The sequence below is a fragment of the Rattus norvegicus genome, chromosome 4, assembly GCF_021556685.1.
Source record: "Rattus norvegicus strain SHRSP/BbbUtx chromosome 4, alternate assembly SHRSP_T2T, whole genome shotgun sequence".
Lineage (NCBI taxonomy): Eukaryota > Metazoa > Chordata > Mammalia > Rodentia > Muridae > Rattus > Rattus norvegicus.
Genome location: NC_141537.1, coordinates 36,918,178 through 36,942,908, shown reverse-complemented (window position 1 = coordinate 36,942,908; position 24,731 = coordinate 36,918,178). Strand labels below are relative to the sequence as shown.

General features: G+C 39.8%; 1 protein-coding gene across 1 annotated transcript in view; it reads left to right on the top strand.

Annotated features, from left to right (window-relative positions):
• Col28a1 (collagen type XXVIII alpha 1 chain) overlaps nucleotides 1–24,731 on the top strand; it is a 165,096-nt gene that overhangs the window by 88,685 nt on the left and 51,680 nt on the right. The window contains 2 exon segments of the mRNA NM_001431719.1: nucleotides 3,741–3,809; nucleotides 6,451–6,519. Of these exon segments, the coding sequence (NP_001418648.1) occupies nucleotides 3,741–3,809; nucleotides 6,451–6,519 (138 nt within the window).

Below are 24,731 nucleotides of genomic sequence, written 5' to 3'. Positions count from 1 at the left end.
CCAGAGGCAAGCACTCTTGCTCCTAAGTGCCAGCTCTGTTATGGTAGAAGCCATGCTGTTGAGTGATGACATGAGAGTCATACACTCTCCTTTCTTCCATGCCCCAGCTGTCATGGTTTAACAGGGACTCATAGCCCAAGGGATAAGAGACACAGCACACTTATAATATATATTCTTCATCCACACGGGGAGATGCCTTCTCTCTATATTTGTAGTTTATCAAATTCTTGATACTGATAGGAAGTGTTGTTGATAGAAAATATGTGTACATGCTTTTAACATGATCAGTAGTAGTTGAGAAGACACTCTTAACCAAGTACAGGGAAAATACCATGTGTCAGAGTGGCATGTCGATTTTTCTTTCTTCAAAGAATGAGATTAAAAAAAGTTGTGCCTTTGTATATAACCCTTTTTAAAAATTATGTGATATTTGATACATACCAAGAATGTATGAAACATGCAAATTCTACCCACAACACTGGTTATCTACCCATGTACCTCTCTCCTTCAAGCATTTAAAATTATCACTTAAATTATTCTTTTTTCCTACCACACTACAACAATATTGACTCATGGTTGCTGGTGAGATATTTATTGGATGTCGTTCATGAATTTAAGAAAATATTATTGAGACCATTTTGCTGTGAACATTATTAAGCATATAAGAAATCCTTCTTCCCCCAGCTTTCATATTTTCATTACACTTCATCAGTTATTGGTATGCACTCTGTCTGGTTTCATCTGTATTCCCTACTTCTCTCTCCACTGACTTTTTCTGAAATAATCCCCAGACATCATCCACAGAAAGATTTGATATTTATCTTTCAAATAAAAGAATTTCCTTTCAGAATGTAACTGCAGAACCACTATAAAACCCAAACACATCAACAATTTCTTACAATAGCAATATCTAGTGTTGAAATCTTCCAGTTTGCCTCATGCATTTTTAATAGTTGCTTTGTTCAAATAAGTTGGGTCTGAGTGATACCCACACATTGTGTTAGATTGAGGTATCTCTTGTGTTTCTTGGAATCAGTTTAGTTCCCCTTCATTGCATTCTTACACTTCATGAGTATATTGTTTGTACTTGAGGTTTTCACTGATGCTATCCTCTATAGTCATGGAGGGGCTTCACTGTGTTTCTCTTCCTGTCTTATAAACTAGCAGATTCTAGCTACCCGTTCAGAGCCAGGTCTAGTTTTTCTAAGCCACATTAGTCATGGGTCAGGTGGTGTGCTCCACAGAGGAGGTATATGGTGTCCAGCTACATCACGTCTAATCTGTCTACTGTATCCTGAGAAGAGAGATGTGATCAGCAACCCAGGAAAGGAAGCCGTCATATCTGTTTGACAATATATTTAGTGATGCTAAGTAAAACCTACTTAGCTATGTTTACTGGTACTATCTTTGACCGAAGGACATTAAAACTCTGACAGATATTACCCTTGTCTCTTTTAAGAAGTGGCAGAGAGGTAGATCAGTCAGGTGTAGCAGGAGGCCCTCACACAATACAGACATTTTCTTTATGGACACAGAGGTTCCCAGAAAGGAGAGATCATAGAAACAGGTCTGACACAGGGTACTCATGTTCTCAGCTTGAAGTTCTTCATGTGAAATTGATCCTTAACACTGGAGGAACTTGAAGTTACTCTGAGCTGACAGTCAGTAGGAGGGAGATGTTCCAGCGGCAATTAGTGCCTGGAGCTTCAAAGGCATACAAGTGCTGGATGGAGCTATGCTGTGTGGACTTTTTCTGAGGACACTTGAACAAATGTCTACTCATCCCAGGTGGAGCACGATGACAGAAATAAAGAAATGACTCCCCTTAGGTGCAGTGTGGAAGACCAATGAGTTTAATAGGAGCAAACTTACAGGAGCCTGAATGAAGAGGTATTCACAGGAGCTTGGGCAAGGGGAGAAGAATTGAGCCAGTAAAAACTGTGAGCTCTAAAGTTACCCAGACTATTTTAATTATATTAGCATTAGAAAGACAAAGATCACGGGACGTACAGATCCAAAGCCTGATTCTGAATCTTCTTTTAAAAAGAATTTTTTAAGCAATTAGATAGATAGATAGATAGATAGATAGATAGATAGATAGATAGATAGATGGAAGATGGGGGTGGGGAGGTTATGTCAGATGCCCTGGAACAGAAGTTCCAGACAGGTGTGACCTGCTACATGGATGCTGGCAACTAAACCTGGGTCCTCTGAAAGACCAACTAGTGTCTTAACTGCTGAACCACCTCTCTGGCCCCTCCATTCAGGTATCCAGTGATATTTTACCAGCTTACCAAGTAGGACTACTGTCTTCACAGATCATTTTTAGAACATTCCCTTACCTCCATAGGAGTCCTCCATACTTATTTATAATCAATTCATGTCCTTAATCCTGTCCTCAGGTGACTACTAGTCCATGTTTCTATAGATTTATTTTCCTCTGGACATTTCCTCAATGGAATCCTACAGCACGCCAGTATCTGTCAACAAGAGCAACGTTTTTCAAGGGCATCCATATTGTGGCATGAATCCATAGTTTGTTTCTTGTAGAATTTTGTCTATTCCTCCCGCGGACGATGAACCTTGGGTTCTTTCTGGGTTTGAGCTGTGGTGAATAACCCTGCTGAGGAGACTCATGAGCAGGAGGTTGGGTGTTATGTGCTCTTACCTTCATCAGATAGATGCTTGGCAGTGAAATCACTGGGTCAGGTGGTAAATATATGTTGGGTTTTAAAAGGAATTGCTGAACTGTTTGCCCAAGAAGCTGTAAGAGCTCTTTGGGGTGACTGATTTTCCAGTGTGCTAAGCCCAACCTCTTCTTAGTGGCTGTGTAGACTTGGAAAGCTTCGGTTGTTTCCTCTTTAATTAAAGCAGGTGTGTAGTGAACTGACATTTACCGAGGGTGCACCCCGAGGGAGGACTTATGAATCACACTCTCACTTCGTTCCCTATCTCTAAGAAGTGTGGATATTAATTTTCACCTATCTGGTGAGTTTACTCAAGTCCAGGAAAATTAGGTAAACAAGTCAGCATGGTAATTAGAGGATTGCTGTGGGTATTAAATGACGTTAACCCTCAATCGTCCTAACATTAACTCGGCATAATTCTAACATATCCTAACATTACATTGAAGGATGAAGAGGATTTTTAACCCTGCCATCTCAGAAAGGTCTAACTACAGGGCTTGACCTGCCTTAAAGTGTCACACCTTGGAGAAACAGAAAGATCCCTGTGCTCATAATCACCCGGTGGCCCAAGTATCAGAGTCAACCCCAAGTCAAATAGTACAGTTTTAGTTGCTGTAATAACAGAAGCAGCCGTTCAGAACGTGGCCATAGCTCTTCGTTCAGGATGTGGACATAGCTCTTTATGGGCACTTTTTATCTTTATGTTTCCTTTCCTCCTCTGTTCAAAAAACACAGTAATTACTTTCGCAAACTTTAGAGAAGCAAGCTCTGACGGAAGCACACATGAATGCTGCCAAGAAGTTAATTAACTGGATTGATTTGGAATGGAACCTTTATCAGGAAAGAGTGTGTTAGAAGAAAGTAAAGAAAACACATTATGTTGAAACAGCAAAATGATTCGGATGAAAGGGACTCAGTGAACGTCTTAGTAAAATTCAAGGGATTTAAAATTTTGTATCTGTTCTTTGAAAATGTATATTCAACACGAAAAGTTATATGCTATAAGGTTTTTAAAAAAAAATTGGTGATTTGCCATTCATTATGTCTTTACAGGGAGAGCCAGGGGTCAGAGGCCCTCCAGGTCCCTCTGGTCCTCGGGGCATAGGAATCCAAGGACCGAAGGTGAGTCATCAGGTTGATGTTGTGAGTGACCACTAGGTACCAGTTGGGACATCCCTAGTTGGAAAACCCTGAACACGAAATGCTCCAAATTTAGAAATATTTAGTCATAGCATGACTATAAGTGGCATGCCCATAGCTGATTCCTGGTCATGAGTGACAGTCAAATCCTGGTGCATTTGGGCTTCTGTAGAAGGTGCGCATGAAATATAAATACATTCTGTGTTTGATTATGTATCCTGCCTCCAGAGGAAGTCATTAGATACAAACAAGTATTCCAAAAGATATAGAATTTCAATTCTGAAACACTTGTCATCCCCAGCATTTCTGAGATGGGAGAGCCAAGTTTTAGCATCATACCAGCAAAAAGCTACTTCATATAAAACCTGCATTTCTTGTTGACTTAGTTTTTCCTGGAATATTGATGGAATCTTTTTTCATGTCATGCGAGCTGCAGTATCTTTAAAACATTTGCTTCCCTTGCAAAATCAGAAAGTCAACTTCTCTCCACTTCACTGCAAAGTGTTCTAAATAGCTCCAGGTTTCTTGGGAGCTGTGCCGTTTTGTTATGAAGCAGATCACAGTTGGACTCGGTACCATATAACTCCAGTCCCAGAACTTGGAAGGTGGAGGCAGAAACTCATAACAAGGCCCACCTGTGCTTCATAATGGGTTTGAGTCCAGTCTGAATCTGCCTTGAAAGAAATAAAAACTCAGCTCTGATTGGCCAGAGTTGTTTTCAGTGACCTTTTACAGGTCACTGGCTAATGTTTGTTCTGTACATCTTCAGCCACTTTGTTGACCGTGGTGTAAAGGTCAAGTTTCATTGTGTCCATACAAGGTGACAGGAGTTTCTTTTGGTGCCCTTTATCTCTATTTCTACATAGATATTACTTACTTATCGCCCCTAGCTTGCTTGGTATTTACAAATTCTTGAATTCCTCTGACCCAGTGATTCTCACTGAGATTTTGTCCTCTCTCCAAAGCCCCTAGTGAGGATACCTCAACAATCTCACAACTAGAGACAGTTTGAGCTGTGTCAACAGAAGGTGACAGTGACATTTACTGAGTTCAGGTGTGCTGTTAAACAACTTCCAGCTGAACAGGACTGCTTTAGCTTGATCAACATGTCAGTAATGTTGAGTTTGAGAGACTGTTCTAATTATTCATTCGCTTATTCAAGAAACAAAGCAAATGAAGGAAGTTTAAATCATATCTGTGGGGGAAAATATGCCAATGAGTCACACCCTACAAATTCAGATTTTTTTAAATAAGTCTAGACACACCCAAAATTCATGTAGATTTATTAGAGAAGAAGGAGGAAAGACTTCTTGAGCCACGAGATTTGCGGAGGACGACAGTCTTTCCTGGATTCTAGTTTAATCCTTTTCCTTACTTGAGTTCGTCTGGCAGCAGACTAGTTTTGTAAATTATGGGTCACTGTATGTAGATGAAGATTGTCCTAAGAGGGCAGTAGTGACTATCAGTGGGAAGTTGTATTCATTTTTCTTCTCCACTCTCATCTATATTTTTAGTTTTAAAATACTTTTGTGATGAGAAAACATCCTTACATCTTGAGAAAAATAAAGCGTTCTCACAGTGGCAAGAAAAAGCAACCCTGACTTACTTAGTAACTTAATTCCAAAGCATGTCCTGTTCAGGGTTGACTTAGTATCTCTTGCGATCTGCAAAGGTTCACTACTTTATCATGGAACTTCTGTGAGCTTTAATATGGTCATGACAAAACTTCAGTCAGCTGCACATTTGAAGGTTACAACACTTGGTGATGTCACAAAACTTTAGCTTTGTGTGAACACTGATGCTTGTTCAGTGAAACAGGTGCCTAATCTCATGTTCTTCACCACACACTCCTATCACTAAATGCCACATAGTGACATGAATGTGCATGGAGGTCTCCCCTGGGAAGAGCATACTGTTTTCCAATCTGATCCCACCTCAGAAGTCTTTCCTCAGTAAGTGAAGACACACTGGGAGATGCTGAACTTGTTTCGTGTTTTCTATCAGTAGGCATGGAGGATCTGGGAGGAGTGGAGGGCGGGAGTCTAATCAGAATATATTGGATGAATTTGTGAATTCATACAGAGTGGAACAAATTCTAGTAGTGACTTGTTCATATTCTTATGCATTCACACCATGTACCATTGTCTTATAGCAACCTTTATATATATAAAAAAATAAATATACTGATTTTGTCACAGGCAAGCACTTTATGAACTGACCATTCACAAGTTCCTCCACTGACTCCAACAGTATTCCCAAGGAACTGGCAATCTCATTAAAGGGGAATAGCATGTTCTGAGTTGAACAGATCCTGGCATTAGTGATCTTTGGACTTAGCACGAGCAGGCTGGTATGGGAATGTCTAGATTTGCCAAGCAAAAGTCACTGGCCTCTCTTTCTACTTCCTTCAATCTGCTTTTCTTTGCCTCTTTACCTACACTTGAGTTATATATAAAGAGTTTATGTCAGAGAATGTTTAGAACACAGCCTTACAGGATATGGAGCTGGGTAGTGGCAAGAGGATCCTAACAAGTTTAAGAATGAAGCTGGGAGCAGTGATCGCTCCGTTTTGTCCCCTACACTGTCCATGCTTTGTTGTCAATTTCTCTTCCTCTTTTCATAGGGTGATACTGGGCAAAAGGGCCTGCCTGGCCCTCCTGGGCCCCCTGGCTATGGATCACAAGGAATTAAAGTAAGTGAATATGATCATACTGGAATCATCTCTCAAGTCAGTAAGGTAATGAAGAGGAGAACACATGGCTTCATTACAAAATAGGGATTTAGTGAGAGTGTCACCATTAAAATTTCATCTGGGATTTAGGGGCAACTTCCCGAAGTGTAGAAATGGTACAAGGAGTATTTTCATGAACATTGGGCATAACATACATTGCTTAGTGAAGCATTGAATAGTTCAGATGATTTCTGGGGTGGTGACTGAACGAAGACTTCATGCCTATCAATCAGTATGTTCTCTATCTCTCTTACAGCTTTTTCACTCATTCACATGAAGGCTCTCATTACAGTCCATGAGATAAGACATAGGGGAGACCCAGCATTAAGGTGTGGCCCTGGTAGGACGTGAAGACACAGAGAATGGGTCATAGGGGTGGGATGGGCAGGAGTTGATAGTCCCAGGTTCCAGTGCACACACTAGGAGTCTCTGGGATAATACTGGTACCCTGGCATGCAGAACTAAAATTTAAACTCTAAAGTAGGGCTGGAGAACTTGCTAAGCCCTCCAGGTGGTTCTCCCAAGCAGCATGAATGAACATTGCTCCTCTTGGCCCCCAGCCCAGGCCTTTGTTACTGGAATTCATAGCCAGCTGCTTTCTTCTTTGTTTTTGCTCCAAAGTAATAAGTGTATGTAACAAGGAAGAATTCATGATTTCCTTTTATCTAAGTAGGAAAGTTTCAGTAATTACATACTAATTACTATGTAATTTCAAATAATTTTCTCTTCTATTCCTAATATGTTGAGTTATTTTGTAAGCTGTGTCACTTCACCTATTTATTGTTCTCCTTGCAATAATTCAGAATATATTTATTTACCCTGTGAAAGTGAGTAAATGATAATCTATAACTCTGGACAACTGAACTTCATCCTACATTTAAATTTAAAACAAACTCTCTTTCAAAAAAGTACAACTTAGTAAATAGGAGATGGAAGGCACCTAAGATAATTATTTTAGACTGAAACCACATAGTTCTGTGTAGAGGGAGCTAAATCTAGAGCAAAAGTCATTGAACTGCTGTGAAATCTTCCAATCCAAACACAGTATCTAGAGTTTATATGACAGTGGTTTATCTGCTAGTCTGGGTTTCTAAGCAAAGAGAAGCTAGCATGCTGCAGGAAAATAGAGTGGAACTCTGCTTATTTAGAAATGACGTCACTCAACTACCCCATCCTTAAATTCTACGCTTGAAAGGTGATAATGTTCTATGGAAGTTTTTGTAAGAATTTTGTTTTAAAGTAACATGGGTCTGGAGAGGTGGCTCGGGCCATTAAGAGCAGTGGCAGTTTTTCCAGAGGACCTGCTTTGATTCTCAGCACCCACATAGTGGCTTATAACTGTCTGTAACTCCAATTCCAAGGGGTCCTACTATCCTCTGTGGGCACTACATGCTCATGGTCCACAGACATGCAGGCAGAGGGCATCCATATACATAAAGTAAAAATGATTTAAATACAAGAAAAAGATAAGACATAAATATATATGAGCTCCCTGGTCTTGTCAACCACATGAACTCAGTTTACATGTGCTATAAGCCCATCTCCTTCATTTCTAAGTCCAGTGTCAGTTTTCTTCCTTCTATTATCTGGGATTTACTTTTTATATTCCTCCTGGAACACCTTGTGTTGCATTTAATTAGTCTTCTCACAAACCATGACTCATCTGGCTTTGGACTTTGTCTTATGTCCTACAGGTCATGCCGTGTTCACATCTAACCTGAGTGAAAGTAGGTCACAGTACCTGGCATGACTTGGATCAAACCCCAACCCCAAAATGTCACATGCCATACAAAATCCTATGGGCAAGATGAGGTGATTTTCCTCCATTTGGTACTGTGACCTGATACTGCTTGCAAGGCTGACTCACAAAGCTGCCTTAGACATGTTGCTTTGCCTAACTTCCAGTAAGCAGAATGGCTCTCCTTCCTTATTTTCCTGGCCCACAGCTAGACAGTCTCTGTAAAAAAGGAGAGACCTCAAAGAAAGAGTTGGCATTTTAAGATTACATAAAAGTGAAATCTCAGTTTTATGACCTGTACGTTTATCTTTCATAAAACCTACTTTTAATAAGGGTATTTAAATGTCTTAACCTCCCCCTTTAGTCCACCACACACCAGAGGTAGTAGAAATGAAAGGTTAATAGAGGAAAAGAGGATGTGGACCTGTTTAGAAACAGTCTTTTAGAGCAAATCCAATCTGTGTTATTAGGATATCAGCAGTTTAGTTTACATGAATCAGCAGCGTAGCAGCTCAATCTGTTCACAAACACCATTTACAAATCAGAAATGGCAGTTCCATCCAGAGGAAACCCCAAGGCTCTGTCTAACGGCCCAAGTCTGCAGAAGTGGCAAGAAGCCACTGGTACACAACCAGACGTTCTCTGATGGCATTTTTTCCTATGAAGCAATGACAAATAATAACCAGCAAAGAGTGGCAAGGTGAACCAATACCACAAAGCATCATCGGCTAAAACCAGTGTTAAAAAAGACCAATGATGACCAGCAAAGAATAGCAAGGCAAACCAGTACTATTCAGAACTTTTCACTCTCTGTTGGGGTATATTGTACCCTTGAAAACATCACATGTTTTCTCAAGCATTGACTCCAGCAAAACTTCACATGCCCCTTTTCCAGGCTACTTCCAGAGAAGCACCACGTGTCTGTTCTCACAAAACATCCTCCCATGTGTCCACTTCAGTGAAAATATCCTCTCATAAGATATTTTTCAGAAAACATCACATGACAGTAACCAGAAATTTCCACTTCATGACCATTTCTCACTTTTCTAAAGAATGTCTGTGTCAGTGACACTTGCACCTTTCGTTATACTTGTCTAAAGGCCTTGCTGGAGACCTTGGCCAACACTGGCACTTGAGCTGTCTGCTGCCTTTCTGTAACTTCTCATCCATGGGGAAGATAGGACCAAGACCGTGATCACTGAAGGTCTACTTCAGCCTCACTGTGGTGCTCAAATGTTGGCTCATTGGTCAGGTGTCCCATGTCATGTGGTGACAAGATGTTCCAATTTGGAGGTCCAAGCAAGGAGGAGACAGAGGTGGCTCTCTCAAGCTCTTCATTCTTCTCAAGCAACTTCATTCAGGAGTTGGCCCTCTTTTGTTGAATCTGTCTCAGGGTCCTGGGAAGTCTTTACATAAATGTGATATCTGAAAGTGCTTCCTGATTTTTAAGCATTTCTGAGGTAGGTTCTGCCATGACTTTTTCTACACACTTATTTGTTCGTGGAGAGAATGCACCTCTTTGCCACCAGCATCAGCTCTTCATTTAGACCTGGGGAGGACTGATCCAGCTCAGTTGATGGACTGTCCATATACTGGGAGTGGACTGGGTTTCAGGCCTGGCAAGTTTATTATTTGTGAGCCCAGCATGGCTGTAGTAATGGACAGATCAGCCTAGCTTGTGGGGTCCAGTGCAGCAGTACCCAGAAAAATGAACAGCTATTGCTGATTCATATCTGATTCAGGAACTCAGATCTAAACATCTGGATTCTGTGTTTGAAGTTCATGTTGTATCCTAAGTGCATTTCTGTTGGTTTGTATCAATTACATTGAAATAACTATTCATATAACCCTCAAATTGTCTTTGTAGGGTATACTTATTCCTAATAATTTAATACACTTTAATTAAAATAAATTATATCAGCTTCTCCCTCCCTTCCCTCCTCCATCCCCTCAGTACAACTCCTTTCATGTCCCCACCCTCAAATTCATTATTTTTACATATAAATGTATACATGTGTGCATGTATAAGTATGAACAAATACATAAATATGGTCTGATGAGTCTATTTTTGCGGCTTGTATTATGTATACTGATACAATTTCAGGGATGACCACTTTGCAATAGGTAATAAATTAGGGGCTCACACCTAGGAGAGACTAACTCTCCCTCCTCAACTGGCCCTAGTTGCCTGTAGTTTCTTGTCGAGGTGTGGGACACCGTAAGATTTCCCCCTTCTGTGTGAGTATGTCTGTTAATATTGTCATTGTTCCAGTGTCATTTAGGTAGTTATTCCTATGAAAAACTGTTTCATAGCCGACTATCTGGTGTTTACCTTTTAAAACTGTTCTGACCCATCTTTGGAAGTGTTCTCTGAGCCACGGAAGAAAGCTGTGCTGTAGATGTATACACTGGTGCTGAGACTCCATGATTCATTGATCTCCGCATCTGTATCTAGTGGTTTTTCTGTGATGGACTCCATTTGCCATAAAGGCTTCTTCCATGAGGTGCTGTAGCTTCATTCCCCATTAGGTATAAGATTTAGAATGCAGTTAGGATTTATGCTGAACTAGTAAAGTGTGAGTAATAGGTTCTCTTAAAAAAATCCATGGCCGGATTAGCCCTAGGAAGCTGGCTAGATTTCTAGTAGTAGGCATGATTTCCCTCCTGTTGAGGAGACCTTAAGTCTGTTTAGACAGCTGCTAGTCATTAACGTGTGAGTGTCACTTACTGTACGGATATCTTGCCATTCCAGTCGTTATTGTGGGTCATGAGCACCACACCTAGGTAGGACTATTAAATGCTTACCTCTCTTGGCAGCTTGTATAATATTTTCTGTCTGGATCATACCTGTAATCATAGCACTGAGGAGACCGGGTATAGGTTCATTGTGTGAAGACAGTTTCAGTGCACTAGTTCCGTCATGCCAGATGAAAACCAGATGGAGTTTCACTGTTGCCATAGCTCAGTATTTGGGGATTATACCTACCAAAACACAACTGGCTAGTGAGGAGGGGCCTCAGAGTTGATCCTGGTTATCTGTGTTCACATACCCCATTTTCCTACTAGTAATTCTTGTCTAAACTGGATAGATGATAGTCACATGGACTCAAAGCTAAACCCCCGAATACCGACTGTGTAATGTTTTCTCACATTGCTAACATCATCAGGGTGGTGTTCCGTGGGTTTGGCTATGGACCATTTGTGAGTTTCACTTGCTAGCTCACACTTGCATGTCCTGTTGGGTCAAATATTTTTTATCCTGTCCAACCAATAAGGAAAAAGAATGACTCTGCTCTGCCTCATCCCTCCTTTCCCCCTCCCCTCCCTTTTTCCTTTCTAAATCTGAGATATTATTAGGTGATTTTTTTCTCTCAACTAACTTGCTTTTTCTTTCCTTTTCTTTTTTTAAATTGTATATAGTCTTATATAATTCAGTCTGACCTTTGCTCCCAATGTAGCCAAGGATGGACTTCAACTTTGAATCCTTCTATCTCTTCCTCCCAAGTGCTAGAAGTACAGACCTGAAGCACTGGGCCCCACACAGTTTCCTTTTGCAGTGACCAGTTCTTCAGATCAGAGTTGGGATGAAAACTTTGAGCTCTCACCTTTGTGGGTCCCGAATCATTACTGCCAGCTCATCGTTGTCTGTATACTGTTAACAAGTAATGGGCAATGGCCAGTGGCCATTACCAATTTGCCTATCTACCATTGTTAACCCCACCAGTCAAGAATAAGATCATTACCATAATTTAAGGTCAATTTTGAAGAAACTTTAATTAAATACTGGCCAGGAGGATGGCTCTCTGGCAGGTCCATCTCTGGATTTCCAAAAAAAAAAAAAAAAAAAAAAAAAAGGCCACGAGTCACATTTTGCAGGGGCTTAAAAAGGCAAAACCTAAAATTTACTGAATTACCCATCAGGTCTAATCAGGGGCATACATCCTGACATTTTCTGCTTACATACCTCCCACCTACATCCAATCAGGGGTAAATGTACATCCTAGCATATTTCTTGCCCAAGTATCTCCTATTCACATATGATCAAACACATCTGGTGCACATGGGTCAAACAAAGTTGTTTAGGTGAGTGATAACTGAACCAGTAGTCTCCAGCATTTAATTTTGTTTCTCAAGCTAGTCTTTAAATTACAATGAGCTTAAAGAAAAAAATAAAATCTCAAAGTACTTTTTTGTCAAGGTTAATATTCACCCTACTCCAGTGTTTCACAGAATTTCACAATTTAAAAAAATGCAAAATAATTGTTGGTTTTATCATGGAGACAAGCAACTATATGATGTGTGTGTTAGTGTCAAAGGTTAAAAAAAAGGATGAAATGATGTCACATGCTACAGAATTATATAAAATATTTAATTTGAGCAGGTATGTATTGAAAAACCCCATCATGCTATAATAGTGTATAGTTCATAATGGCAGTAAACTGTTGGAACTACTTTTTTCTCTCCACTCCTCTCATCTTGAACTTTCTGTTCACCCACTCATGTCTGTCTAATGTGTTAAGGAATCATGCTATATGTTTACTTCTTTCATTTTTGTAACGGATAACATCCATACAGGCCCAAGTTTAGTAGTGTCATGCATACATTTCTTTTAGCTGCTATAACTGTCTTTATAGCCCATGAATTTTACTATTAAAAATTTATAACAAGCATTTACCTTTCTCCTATCCTGAATGCCTGGTAGTTAGTTATTAGTGTATATCACCGCCTTTCCTTTTAGCAAGGTAAGAGGTACTTTACCACTCAGAGATTGGAGCTTTTAGTGAGAACTGGGCATAGAATATTATGCTCTCCAAGTGCCATGTACCTTTTTGTTTAAGTGTTACTGCCCTAAGAGTCAGGAAACTAATGCATTCCTGGGGTCTCTCGGGGCTGCTCTTCTGACCACTTCCCTGGACCACTCAAAATTTAATTTGCATCTTGATGTTAACACTTGACACTTGAGATGCGAGATACTTTCTTTCCCTGGTAATCCAACACTTGAAGAGACAAGACTATAAAAAGCAGTTGTTCTCAAGTGCAGTGAGTGACCTTTGAGAGAAGCTAGATTTATGAGAAATTACAGCCCGATCTAGCTGGTGCCTGGAACTGCCTTGGGTGAAACTGATCTTGAACAAGGCTGTACTCCCACATTAAGAGGCTTATAAACGTCCTCTGCATTGGCTTGCTAAAGACTGTACTCTGCCATACTGCAAACGTCTCTGACCAATTGGTGAGTAGCCCACAGTCTAGGCTAACTTTCAGTGTTCTTGCAGACATCTTAAGGTTACAGTAGTTGGCTTTTGAGTATTAGCACCTTTCTATATAGGCTTTTTCATTTGAAATATAAATATAGAAGAAAGGAAATAAGTCCCTGGTCAAGGTCATTAGAAACTCTAGCAAAGGAATGCTTATAATTGTTATGGAGAACTCTTGACTTAAGTCGGCAGACCAGAAATATAATCCCAGAATAATCTTTCCTCCATCTTGTGAAGAATTCTCTTGCATTAATAATGTTAGGGTGGGAACCATGAATCACTGTGCAGGAACCAATGTCTCTATACTCTAGGCAAGCCGAGAGGACCCAGGCATTGCAATAGGAAAAAGCAGAGGCACTAAAACCTGCCTTTGAGACTCAGCAGGGACAAGGGGGAAAAAGAAAAAAAAATAAGGGAGACTAGTTTTTAACAATCACAATTTTCACTTCACTAGTCTGAAAATTGCACAATATCTCCCCCTCCTCTTTCAATATTTCCTTTTGATTAAAATATTGATATCTGTCTTATGAAACTCTAAAGGCACTTTTACCAGCTTTGTATGTTTAACAGTGGAATCCCTACCCTACTCTGATACTGTTGATTTATATTCTAATCTAATTTCAACTCCTCAAGACAAGACTTTATTTTTTAAAAAATATTGTGTTTATTTAGATTGATCAATGCATTTATCATTTTCCTTAGTCCATTTTATATCTCAGAACTGGATCCACTCTCCTTCCACTTCAAGTACAACCCAGAGTTTCCTTTGGAAAACAGGTCCATTAGAACAATTCTCTGCTTGTCTGACTTGAAAATGCCTTTCTTCTGTAATCTTCTTAAAATACATCTTCCATGCACAGATGCTAGGTAGCTATATAGCTGTTTCTCCCTATGCAAAGAACTTTCTTTGACATTCTGTATTTTTTATTGTCCTGAAGAAGTTACCCATTAGTCTGTTTCTTTCATGGTACTTTGTCATTTTTCTCTGCTTTTTGGGGGGAATTTTTTCTCCTTTTTAATTTAGTGTTTAGCTGTAGACTTGGTAGAATTTGATTTTTAGACTAATATCCTTTATTATTTCTGGAGACCTTCTGGCATATGACTGACACACTTTTAGTCCCATCTTTCTTCCCCTGGGCTTCCTTTACTCATCTGGAACTTGAGTTGGTTGAACCTTCACATACCTATTTGCCTTTTCATGTTTTTGTCTCATTTTTCTGAGTCATAGTATACTATGACTAATATTTCTCTAGTCTGTTTTCAGCACCACGGAAAATCTTTTTTAGCTGTGTAAAAATCTGTTTAGGGAAAGAATTTACTCTATACTACTTCCTCCTTTAAAATACTTCTTTTGTCAGCCTAGAGCATTTCTCAAAAGAGAAAGTAAGCAAGGCTAACAACTGGAAGTGGTTCTGAGTGGATCCTGTTTCCTATGTGACTGTGCATCTCTCTGTTTCTGCACCCAGCAGGATTGGGGCATCGTTCCTCATCCTGGTTCTGAAAACAAACTGACTTCTTCTCTTGAGTTTTGCTCTGTTGTTCCTTCTGCCTTGGCATTTGACATGACAAGCTCCTCTTCATACAAGTTTTAGCTGAAGAATCATCTCCATAGCAACACCATCCCTGACCACACACTCTTCTCTTTACAGAGCTCAGGGTCATTCTATTGTCCCGCTTTACTATTTTTATGATGATATCACCCTCTGAAAAAAATTATTTGTTTCATTTGATTTATAACGTGTCTTTGTCTAGTAAAGGGAAAGCCATGAAAGCAAGGATTGTGTCCCTTTGATCTGTACTTCCAGTCCCCAATACCTAAAATAGTTTCCAGTACGTAATTGGTCACTAATAAATGTTTGCTCGATGAATAAATGAAGCAATGAATGCTTGAATAAATATATAGAGGTTGCATGCAAAGTGTTACTATTTCCCTTGTAACTGCTATTTGACCTTCAAATATGAGTCACTCATATATACTGTAACACAACAATTACTGAATTCTGTCATTAGGGAGCTCTGAACTTGTGAAATGATGTTTTTCTGTATCCTGGTGTTTAGTTATGTAATTACTTTGCTTTTCTAGGTAGATACACTTGGCCTACTGACTGATTTTTTTTTGAAGGAGTTAGCTTTCTTGAATGTTTAGTCGAGGTCACAGTGAATATAATAAAAGGGAAATGTCCTGCTGGGAATAAACCTGAGGGTATTGGTTATTTTGGTGTAGTTCTGTTCAATGATCATAGGGTATACAGTCAGTAAACTCTTGATTGACCCTACTAACAAAGATTCCTGTGACCAAAATTTTACCTATCATTGATAGATTACAGAACAGTTAGTTGCCTGTCAGGAGATCTTTCAATACTGCTAATCTTACGACTTCTTAGAGCTATCTGAGGTTAGTTAATTAGAAGGAAATGAGACACTGAGGGATGGCTTCTTAGATGTTTCATGACTTTGTGGTTGTTTAGGAAAGTTTAGGCCTTGGGAAGGGGCAAATTCCTATTCGTAGAGCTGCCATTATAGAGCAGTGCTTAGACACTCATTACCGTCTTCTGCATTGGCACAGAGAGAGCTTTTACAATGCTAGTTTGGCTTATGAAACTAGGCCTTCAGTGCAGAAAATAGGTTTTTCCTCTACTGGAATACTAGTCTTTTTCAAAGCTCCCCAACTGGTTCCTGTTGATTTTGAAAAATGGATTTAGTCGAGATAATAGTTCCCGTTCTGATTTCACGCTAGTTTTACAAAGAAATTAATCTTCCTCAGTCTCTCCATCTGTCTCTCTTTCCAAAATTGCCTTTGTGGAGGTGGTTTTATAAAGTCAGCATCATATTTGCTGTGCTTTTCTGGTATGTATATACTTACATGATAACATACATATACTCTTCACCAGAGTGATAAGACCAGCTGTGCTAAAATGCTTTTCAAAGTAGTATTGGCTTCCATTTTCATATCGAAATATCAGTTTATATATACATGATAAAGTCAACTCCTCTTCCTGCTTAAAAAAAAGGATGCTGACCCCACTGGTTCATCCTGGCTAGTTGCACAAAGCTTTGTTTTAGTTCATTCAATTAATGTCTTGAATATGCATTCCATCCAGGTTCCATTTTAGGAACCATGGCCAGAGTGGTAAAGATTCAGGACATTATGGAAACTGCATCTGGTTAGCAATAAATACAATGAGTAAGGAAGTTGGAGAAGATGTTTGAAGACGAAAACTCCTATGACAAGAAAAGAGAGAGGTGGAGAAGGAGTAGAAGAGTGCGAAGACATAGAAGATCTGTGAATGGCCATCCCAGGATGATGGACGAATTCTGCTGTGTCCATAGGTAATAGGGTGCTTGGAGTGTGCGAAGACAAGCAGAAGGACTGGAAATGTCATTCAGGAAGTAACTGCCATAGGATGGGGAAGGGCATGTAGCCACTCAGGCTTGTAGGATCCTTGGCTTTCCTGAACAGTGAAGCTTGCAACCACTGGCTGTGATTTGAACAAATTTGTGATGCTGTCTGACTTTCTCTTGGAAAGAACTGTGATCCTCTGCTGAAGACAGACTGTCACAGGACCAGGACTGCAGCACGGACACTAGTAAAGAAATCCAGGCAATGGCAAATAGTATTTGAAGATCTATCAGATATAACTTCTTGGCAAAGATCTCTATGTAATGCCCTATACTTAAAAGCTGAAACATGCAACAGAGAACATTGTATTATGAGAAAATTAATGCTATAATCACAAATCAGATTGCATATCTATCCGGTCAGCTCTCATTCAGTTATCAGGGCTCCTGGTAGATAGCACCTCCTTTGAAAGCCTATGTCTCCTTAAGCCTGCACTCTGCTTGGATTTCCATGGTACTTCAGATAATCCTAGCACAGGACTTCCCATATTCTAATGTCTCTTTTCTCCCTAACCACAAGAGATACTGGGATAGCAGATGCCTTTGTTTTATGGTCAGATCTAGAACACCCAATATATACCTGGCATTCGTCACTTTTTCATTACCAAAGGACCAAGTCTTCCTTACACCATTCTGCAGTATCTTTAATTTTGCTCATCTTTCCAAGCAAATATCAGTCAACCTATTATGTGCTAGGTATTGGTTGGCCTAAGTGCTGGAGATAGAAATGTCTATGACACCTAAAACCTCTTTTTCATTAAATGAAAAGATCAAAACCTAGAGTGGGGGTAGTTAGATGTCTCAAGGGGTAAAAGTGCTTGCCACTAAGTTTGGCAACCTCTGTTTGATCTCTAGGACTTGAGGAGTAGAAGGAGAAAAGAGACTTCCATACGTTTTCCTCTGATCTCCACCCCACCTCTCTTTCTCTCTAACACACACACACTCTAAATAAATAAATACATAAATAAATAAATATTGTATATATTCACTTTATGTTGAAAATTACAAGTACAAATAGCCTAATTCTCTAAGTTTCAGTTAAAAGCATTTTTCTTCAAATATGATATGTCTGCTATACACACGCTCTCGTATGCTAACAGAGTGATGGACTACATTTATTTCAAAGGTTAGTATATAAAGTAGGGCTGCAAATTAGTAATACTGAACTCATGTTCTAAAGGGAGTCTATTCCTTCAGATTCAGAGCACATGTTTATAATTTATCATTTTTCATTGCAAATGGGACCAGCATCGCAGCCAGCTTCATTAAGAGGAAACAATATTAAAGTTTAACCTTGATATTTCATGGATGAGATTGTGAACTGGAGCTAATCTTAATCATGTCAGCCACTGTGCAAAATAAATGGTTTCCCAGAGTAATTAGCTAGAATTATGGTTACTCAATCAATTCTTCTTTTTAAGACAAGGTTTCGATATATAGGTTTGTAGCCTGGGCTGGCCTGAAACATGCTGAAGTTAGCCTCGGACTCACAGAGATCCACATAGCTTTGCTTCCTGAGTGCTGGAATTAAAGGGTATATTACCATGACAATGGTAGATTTGTAAAACAAGAACCATAGGAAAGAGACTCTCATTGGAAGAATTTTATATTTTGTCAAAATGCTCCTATATAGCAATGGTCATTATAATTTTCCTGGGTTCCTGGATCTTCAAACCTCAATGCTAATATATTTATAAGTAGAAACCCAGGCAGCAGGCAGAAGGAATTGGAAGGGTCCTTAGTTACAAATTTGGGAACAGACTCATGGCTGGCACATTTAAGGAGCATCAGTGACAGTTTGACTAACATGCAGCAATGCCAGGAGAAGTGAGAGGTGAGAGCTGAGAACCCCTTAGCCCAGGGACGACAGAGTGGGTGCTACCAGGTGACTGGGGTATGGACCTGATGTGGATACAGAGAGAGGACTCAAGGAACATTAAGATCTAGAGCCTGGATGAGCGACAGGATGGAGTAGCCATCTTCTGACGTTGAGGAAGGGAGAGTGGGTGCAGGCAAGATAGCAGAACTTAGAGGCTTAACTCTTGATCTATAAAGACAAGCCTCCCCTGGAGCTCCCCATGAAGAACTGGGGATAGGAATATTGGTTTCAGGGGAGAGAAAAGGATATGCAAGTTTTATCTCACAATATAGGTGGCACTCGAATTCTTGTGCTAGAAGTGTATGTAGAGAAGAGAGGAAACCCTAGGTTTGGAACTAGAACCCTGGGCCATTTGGAGAGTTCTATGTGGAAGAAGATCCAGAAAAAATGTGGGCCATTGAGATGTAGCCTCTGTGGAGAGAAAATTAGTATTACCCAGGAACTAAGTGAAGATAAGTTTTAAGGTTCGTGGTGTCAGTGCTGCTGTTAAAATGAGAATTGAAGCATCATCCCAGGAGAACTGAAAATATGGAAGCCATGGTGACCCTGCCAGGAGTTGTTCACATTCATATGGGGTTGGGGCAGGAGCAATGTTAATCGATGAATCTGGATTCAGGGATTATGGAGAATATTTAGATTATCCTTATTTTTCCTGTGTGAGATTATTTTTAAAATGTTTAAAACTTGAGAATGATAAGATTAAGAAAGGAATGACAGAATATATAGGCAACGTTTGAGAAACAGGACACAGACCTGGAGGAGTGGAGAGTTATGGATGTGATGAAGGAAAGTATTTTTTAAGAGTGGGAGACAACATAGTGTGTTATGTTGTGATAAGAATAGCCCGGGAAACCAAAGTTTGATGCTGAAGAGAAAGGAGTCAGCACACATGTCTTGGCCCCACCCTGCCCTCACCCAATGTGAGAATCAATTCTCCAACATTATTCACAGCACTCTGCTGTCTGTCTGGGCATTCCTGGGAACAGAAGCTTTTCATCTTATTGTATGTTTGCCAATGGCTTTATAACAGAACCAAGATTTCTGTTTTTTTTTTTCTTTTTTTTTTCATTTTTTTTTTATTAACTTGAGTATTTCTTATATACATTTCGAGTGTTATTCCCTTTCCCGGTTTCCGGGCAAACATCCCCCTCCCCCCTCCCCTTCCTTATGGGTGTTCCCCTCCCAACCCTCCCCACATTGCCGCCCTCCCCCCATAGACTAGTTCACTGGGGGTTCAGTCTTAGCAGGACCCAGGGCTTCCCCTTCCACTGGTGCTCTTACTAGGATATTCATTGCTACCTATGGGGTCAGAGTCCAGGGTCAGTCCATGTATAGTCTTTAGGTAGTGGCTTAGTCCCTGGAAGCTCTGGTTGCTTGGCATTGTTGTACTTTTGGGGTCTCGAGCCCCTTCAAGCTCTTCCAGTTCTTTCTCTGATTCCTTCAATAGGGGACCTATTCTCAGTCCAGTGGTTTGCTGCTGGCATTCGCCTCTGTATTTGCTGTATTCTGGCTGTGTCTCTCAGGAGAGATCTACATCCGGCTCCTGTTGGTCTGCACTTCTTTGCTTCATCCATCTTGTCTAATTGGGTGGCTGTATATGTATGGGCCACATGTGGGGCAGGCTCTGAATGGGTGTTCCTTCAGTCTCTGTTTTAATCTTTGCCTCTCCCTTCCCTGCCAAGGGTATTCTTTTTCCTCATTTAAAGAGGGAGTGAAGCATTCACATTTTGATCATCCGTCTTGAGTTTCGTTTGTTCTAGGGATCTAGGGTAATTCAAGCATTTGGGCTAATAGCCACTTATCAATGAGTGCATACCATGTATGTCTTTCTGTGATTGGGTTAGCTCACTCAGGATGATATTTTCCAGTTCCAACCATTTGCCTACGAATTTCATAAACTCGTTGTTTTTGATAGCTGAGTAATATTCCATTGTGTAGATGTACTACATTTTCTGTATCCATTCCTCTGTTGAAGGGCATCTGGGTTCTTTCCAGTTTCTGGCTATTATAAATAAGGCTGCGATGAACATAGTGGAGCACGTGTCTCTTTTATATGTTGAGGCATCTTTTGGGTATATGCCCAAGAGAGGTATAGCTGGATCCTCAGGCAGTTCAATGTCCAATTTTCTGAGGAACCTCCAGACTGATTTCCAGAATGGTTTTACCAGTCTGCAATCCCACCAACAATGGAGGAGTGTTCCTCTTTCTCCACATCCTCGCCAGCATCTGCTGTCCCGTGAGTTTTTGATCTTAGCCATTCTCACTGGTGTGAGGTGAAATCTCAGGGTTGTTTTGATTTGCATTTCCCTTATGACTAAAGATGTTGAACATTTCTTTAGGTGTTTCTCAGCCATTCGGCATTCCTCAGCTGTGAATTCTTTGTTTAGCTCTGAACCCCATTTTTAATAGGGTTATTTGTTTCCCTGAGGTCTAACTTCTTGAGTTCTTTGTATATTTTGGATATAAGGCCTCTATCTGTTGTAGGATTGGTAAAGATCTTTTCCCAATCTGTTGGTTGCCGTTTTGTCCTAACCACAGTGTCCTTTGCCTTACAGAAGCTTTGCAGTTTTATGAGATCCCATTTGTCGATTCTTGATCTTAGAGCATAAGCTATTGGTGTTTTGTTCAGGAAATTTTTTCCAGTGCCCATGTGTTCCAGATGCTTCCCTAGTTTTTCTTCTATTAGTTTGAGTGTGTCTGGTTTGATGTGGAGGTCCTTGATCCACTTGGACTTAAGCTTTGTACAGGGTGATAAGGATGGATCGATCTGCATTCTTCTACATGTTGCCCTCCAGTTGAACCAGCACCATTTGCTGAAAATGCTATCTTTTTTCCATTGGATGGTTTTGGCTCCTTTGTCAAAAATCAAGTGACCATAGGTGTGTGGGTTCATTTCTGGGTCTTCAATTCTATTCCATTGGTCTATCTGTCTGTCTCTGTACCAATACCATGCAGTTTTTATCACTATTGCTCTGTAATACTGCTTGAGTTCAGGGATAGTGATTCCCCCTGAAGTCCTTTTATTGTTGAGGATAGCTTTAGCTATCCTGGGTTTTTTGTTATTCCAGATGCATTTGCAAATTGTTCTGTCTAACTCTTTGAAGAATTGGATTGGTATTTTGATGGGGATTGCATTGAATCTGTAGATTGCTTTTGGTAAAATGGCCACTTTTACTATATTAATCCTGCCAATCCATGAGCATGGGAGATCTTTCCATCTTCTGAGGTCTTCTTCAATTTTCTTTCCTCAGTGTCTTGAAGTTCTTATTGTACAGATCTTTTACTTGCTTGGTTAACGTCACACCGAGGTACTTTATACTATTTGGGTCTATTATGAAGGGTGTCGTTTCCCTAATTTCTTTCTCGGCTTGTTTCTCTTTTGTATAGAGGAAGGCAACTGATTTATTTGAGTTAATTTTATACCCAGCCACTTTGCTGAAGTTGTTTATCAGCTTTAGTAGTTCTCTGGTGGAACTTTTGGGATCACTTAAATATACTATCATGTCATCTGCAAATAGTGATATTTTGACCTCTTCTTTTCCGATCTGTATCCCCTTGATCTCCTTTTGTTGTCTGATTGCTCTGGCTAGAACTTCAAGAACTATATTGAATAAGTAGGGAGAGAGTGGGCAGCCTTGTCTAGTCCCTGATTTTAGTGGGATTGCTTCAAGTTTCTCTCCATTTAGTTTAATGTTAGCAACTGGTTTGCTGTATATGGCTTTTACTATGTTTAGGTATGGGCCTTGAATTCCTATTCTTTCCAGGACTTTTATCATGAAGGGGTGTTGAATTTTGTCAAATGCTTTCTCAGCATCTAATGAAATGATCATGTGGTTCTGTTCTTTCAGTTTGTTTATATAATGGATCACGTTGATGGTTTTCCGGATATTAAACCATCCCTGCATGCCTGGGATGAAGCCTACTTGATCATGGTGGATGATTGTTTTGATGTGCTCTTGAATTCAGTTTGCCAGAATTTTATTGAGTATTTTTGCGTCGATATTCATAAGGGAAATTGGTCTGAAGTTCTCTTTCTTTGTTGTGTCTTTGTGTGGTTTAGGTATAAGAGTAATTGTGGCTTCGTAGAAGGAATTCGGTAGGGCTCCATCTGTTTCAATTTTGTGGAATAGTTTGGATAATATTGGTATGAGGTCTTCTATGAAGGTTTGATAGAATTCTGCACTAAACCCGTCTGGACCTGGGCTCTTTTTGGTTGGGAGACCTTTAATGACTGCTTCTATTTCCTTAGGAGTTATGGGGATGTTTAACTGGTTTATCTGTTCCTGATTTAACTTCGATACCTGGTATCTGTCTAGGAAATTGTCCATTTCCTGAAGATTTTCAAATTTTGTTGAATATAGGTTTTTATAGTAAGATCTGATGATTTTTTGAATTTCCTCTGAATCTGTAGTTATGTCTCCCTTTTCATTTCTAATTTTGTTAATTTGGACGCACTCTCTGTGTCCTCTCGTTAGTCTGGCTAAGGGTTTATCTATCTTGTTGATTTTCTCAAAGAACCAACTTTTGGTTCTGTTGATTCTTTCTATGGTCCTTTTTGTTTCTACTTGGTTGATTTCAGCTCTGAGTTTGATTATTTCCTGCCTTCTACTCCTCCTGGGTGTATTTGCTTCTTTTTGTTCTAGAGCTTTTAGGTGTGCTGTCAAGCTGCTGACATATGCTCTTTCCTGTTTCTTTCTGCAGGCACTCAGCGCTATGAATTTTCCTCTTAGCACAGCTTTCATTGTGTCCCATAAGTTTGAGTATGTTGTACCTTCATTTTCATTAAATTCTAAAAAGTCTTTAATTTCTTTCTTTATTTCTTTCTTGACCAGGTTATCATTGAGTAGAGCATTGTTCAATTTCCACGTATATGTGGGCATTCTTCCCTTATTGTTATTGAAGACCAGTTTTAGGCCGTGGTGGTCCGATAGCATGCATGGGATTATTTCTATCTTTCGGTACCTGTTGAGGCCCGTTTTTTGACCAATTATATGGTCAATTTTGGAGAAAGTACCATGAGGAGCTGAGAAGAAGGTATATCCTTTTGCTTTAGGATAGAATGTTCTATAAATATCCGTTAAGTCCATTTGTCTCATGACTTCTCTTAGTCTGTCGACATCACTGTTTAATTTCTGTTTCCATGATCTGTCCATTGATGAGAGTGGGGTGTTGAAATCTCCCACTATTATTGTGTGAGGTGCAATGTGTGTTTTGAGCTTTAGTAAGGTTTCTTTTACGAATGTAGGTGCCCTTGTATTTGGGGCATAGATATTTAGGATTGAGAGTTCATCTTGGTGGATTTTTCCTTTGATGAATATGAAGTGTCCTTCCTTATCTTTTTTGATGACTTTTAGTTGGAAATTGATTTTATTTGATATTAGAATGGCTACTCCAGCTTGCTTCTTCTGACCATTTGCTTGGAAAGTTGTTTTCCAGCCTTTCACTCTGAGGTAGTGTCTGTCTTTGTCTCTGAGGTGTGTTTCCTGTAGGCAGCAGAATGCAAGGTCCTCGTTGCATATCCAGTTTGTTAATCTATGTCTTTTTATTGGGGAGTTGAGGCCATTGATATTGAGAGATTTTAAGGAATAGTGATTATTGTTTCCCGTTATATTCATATTTGGATGTGAGGTTATGTTTGTGTGCTTTCATTCTCTTTGTTTTGTTGCCAAGACGATTAGTTTCTTGCTTCTTCTAGGGTATAGCTTGCCTCCTTATGTTGGGCTTTACCATTTATTATCCTTTGTAGTGCTGGATTTGTGGAAAGATATTGTGTAAATTTGGTTTTGTCATGGAATATCTTGGTTTCTCCATCAATGTTAATTGAGAGTTTTGCTGGATACAGTAACCTGGGCTGGCATTTGTGTTCTCTTAGGGTCTGTATGACATCAGTCCAGGATCTTCT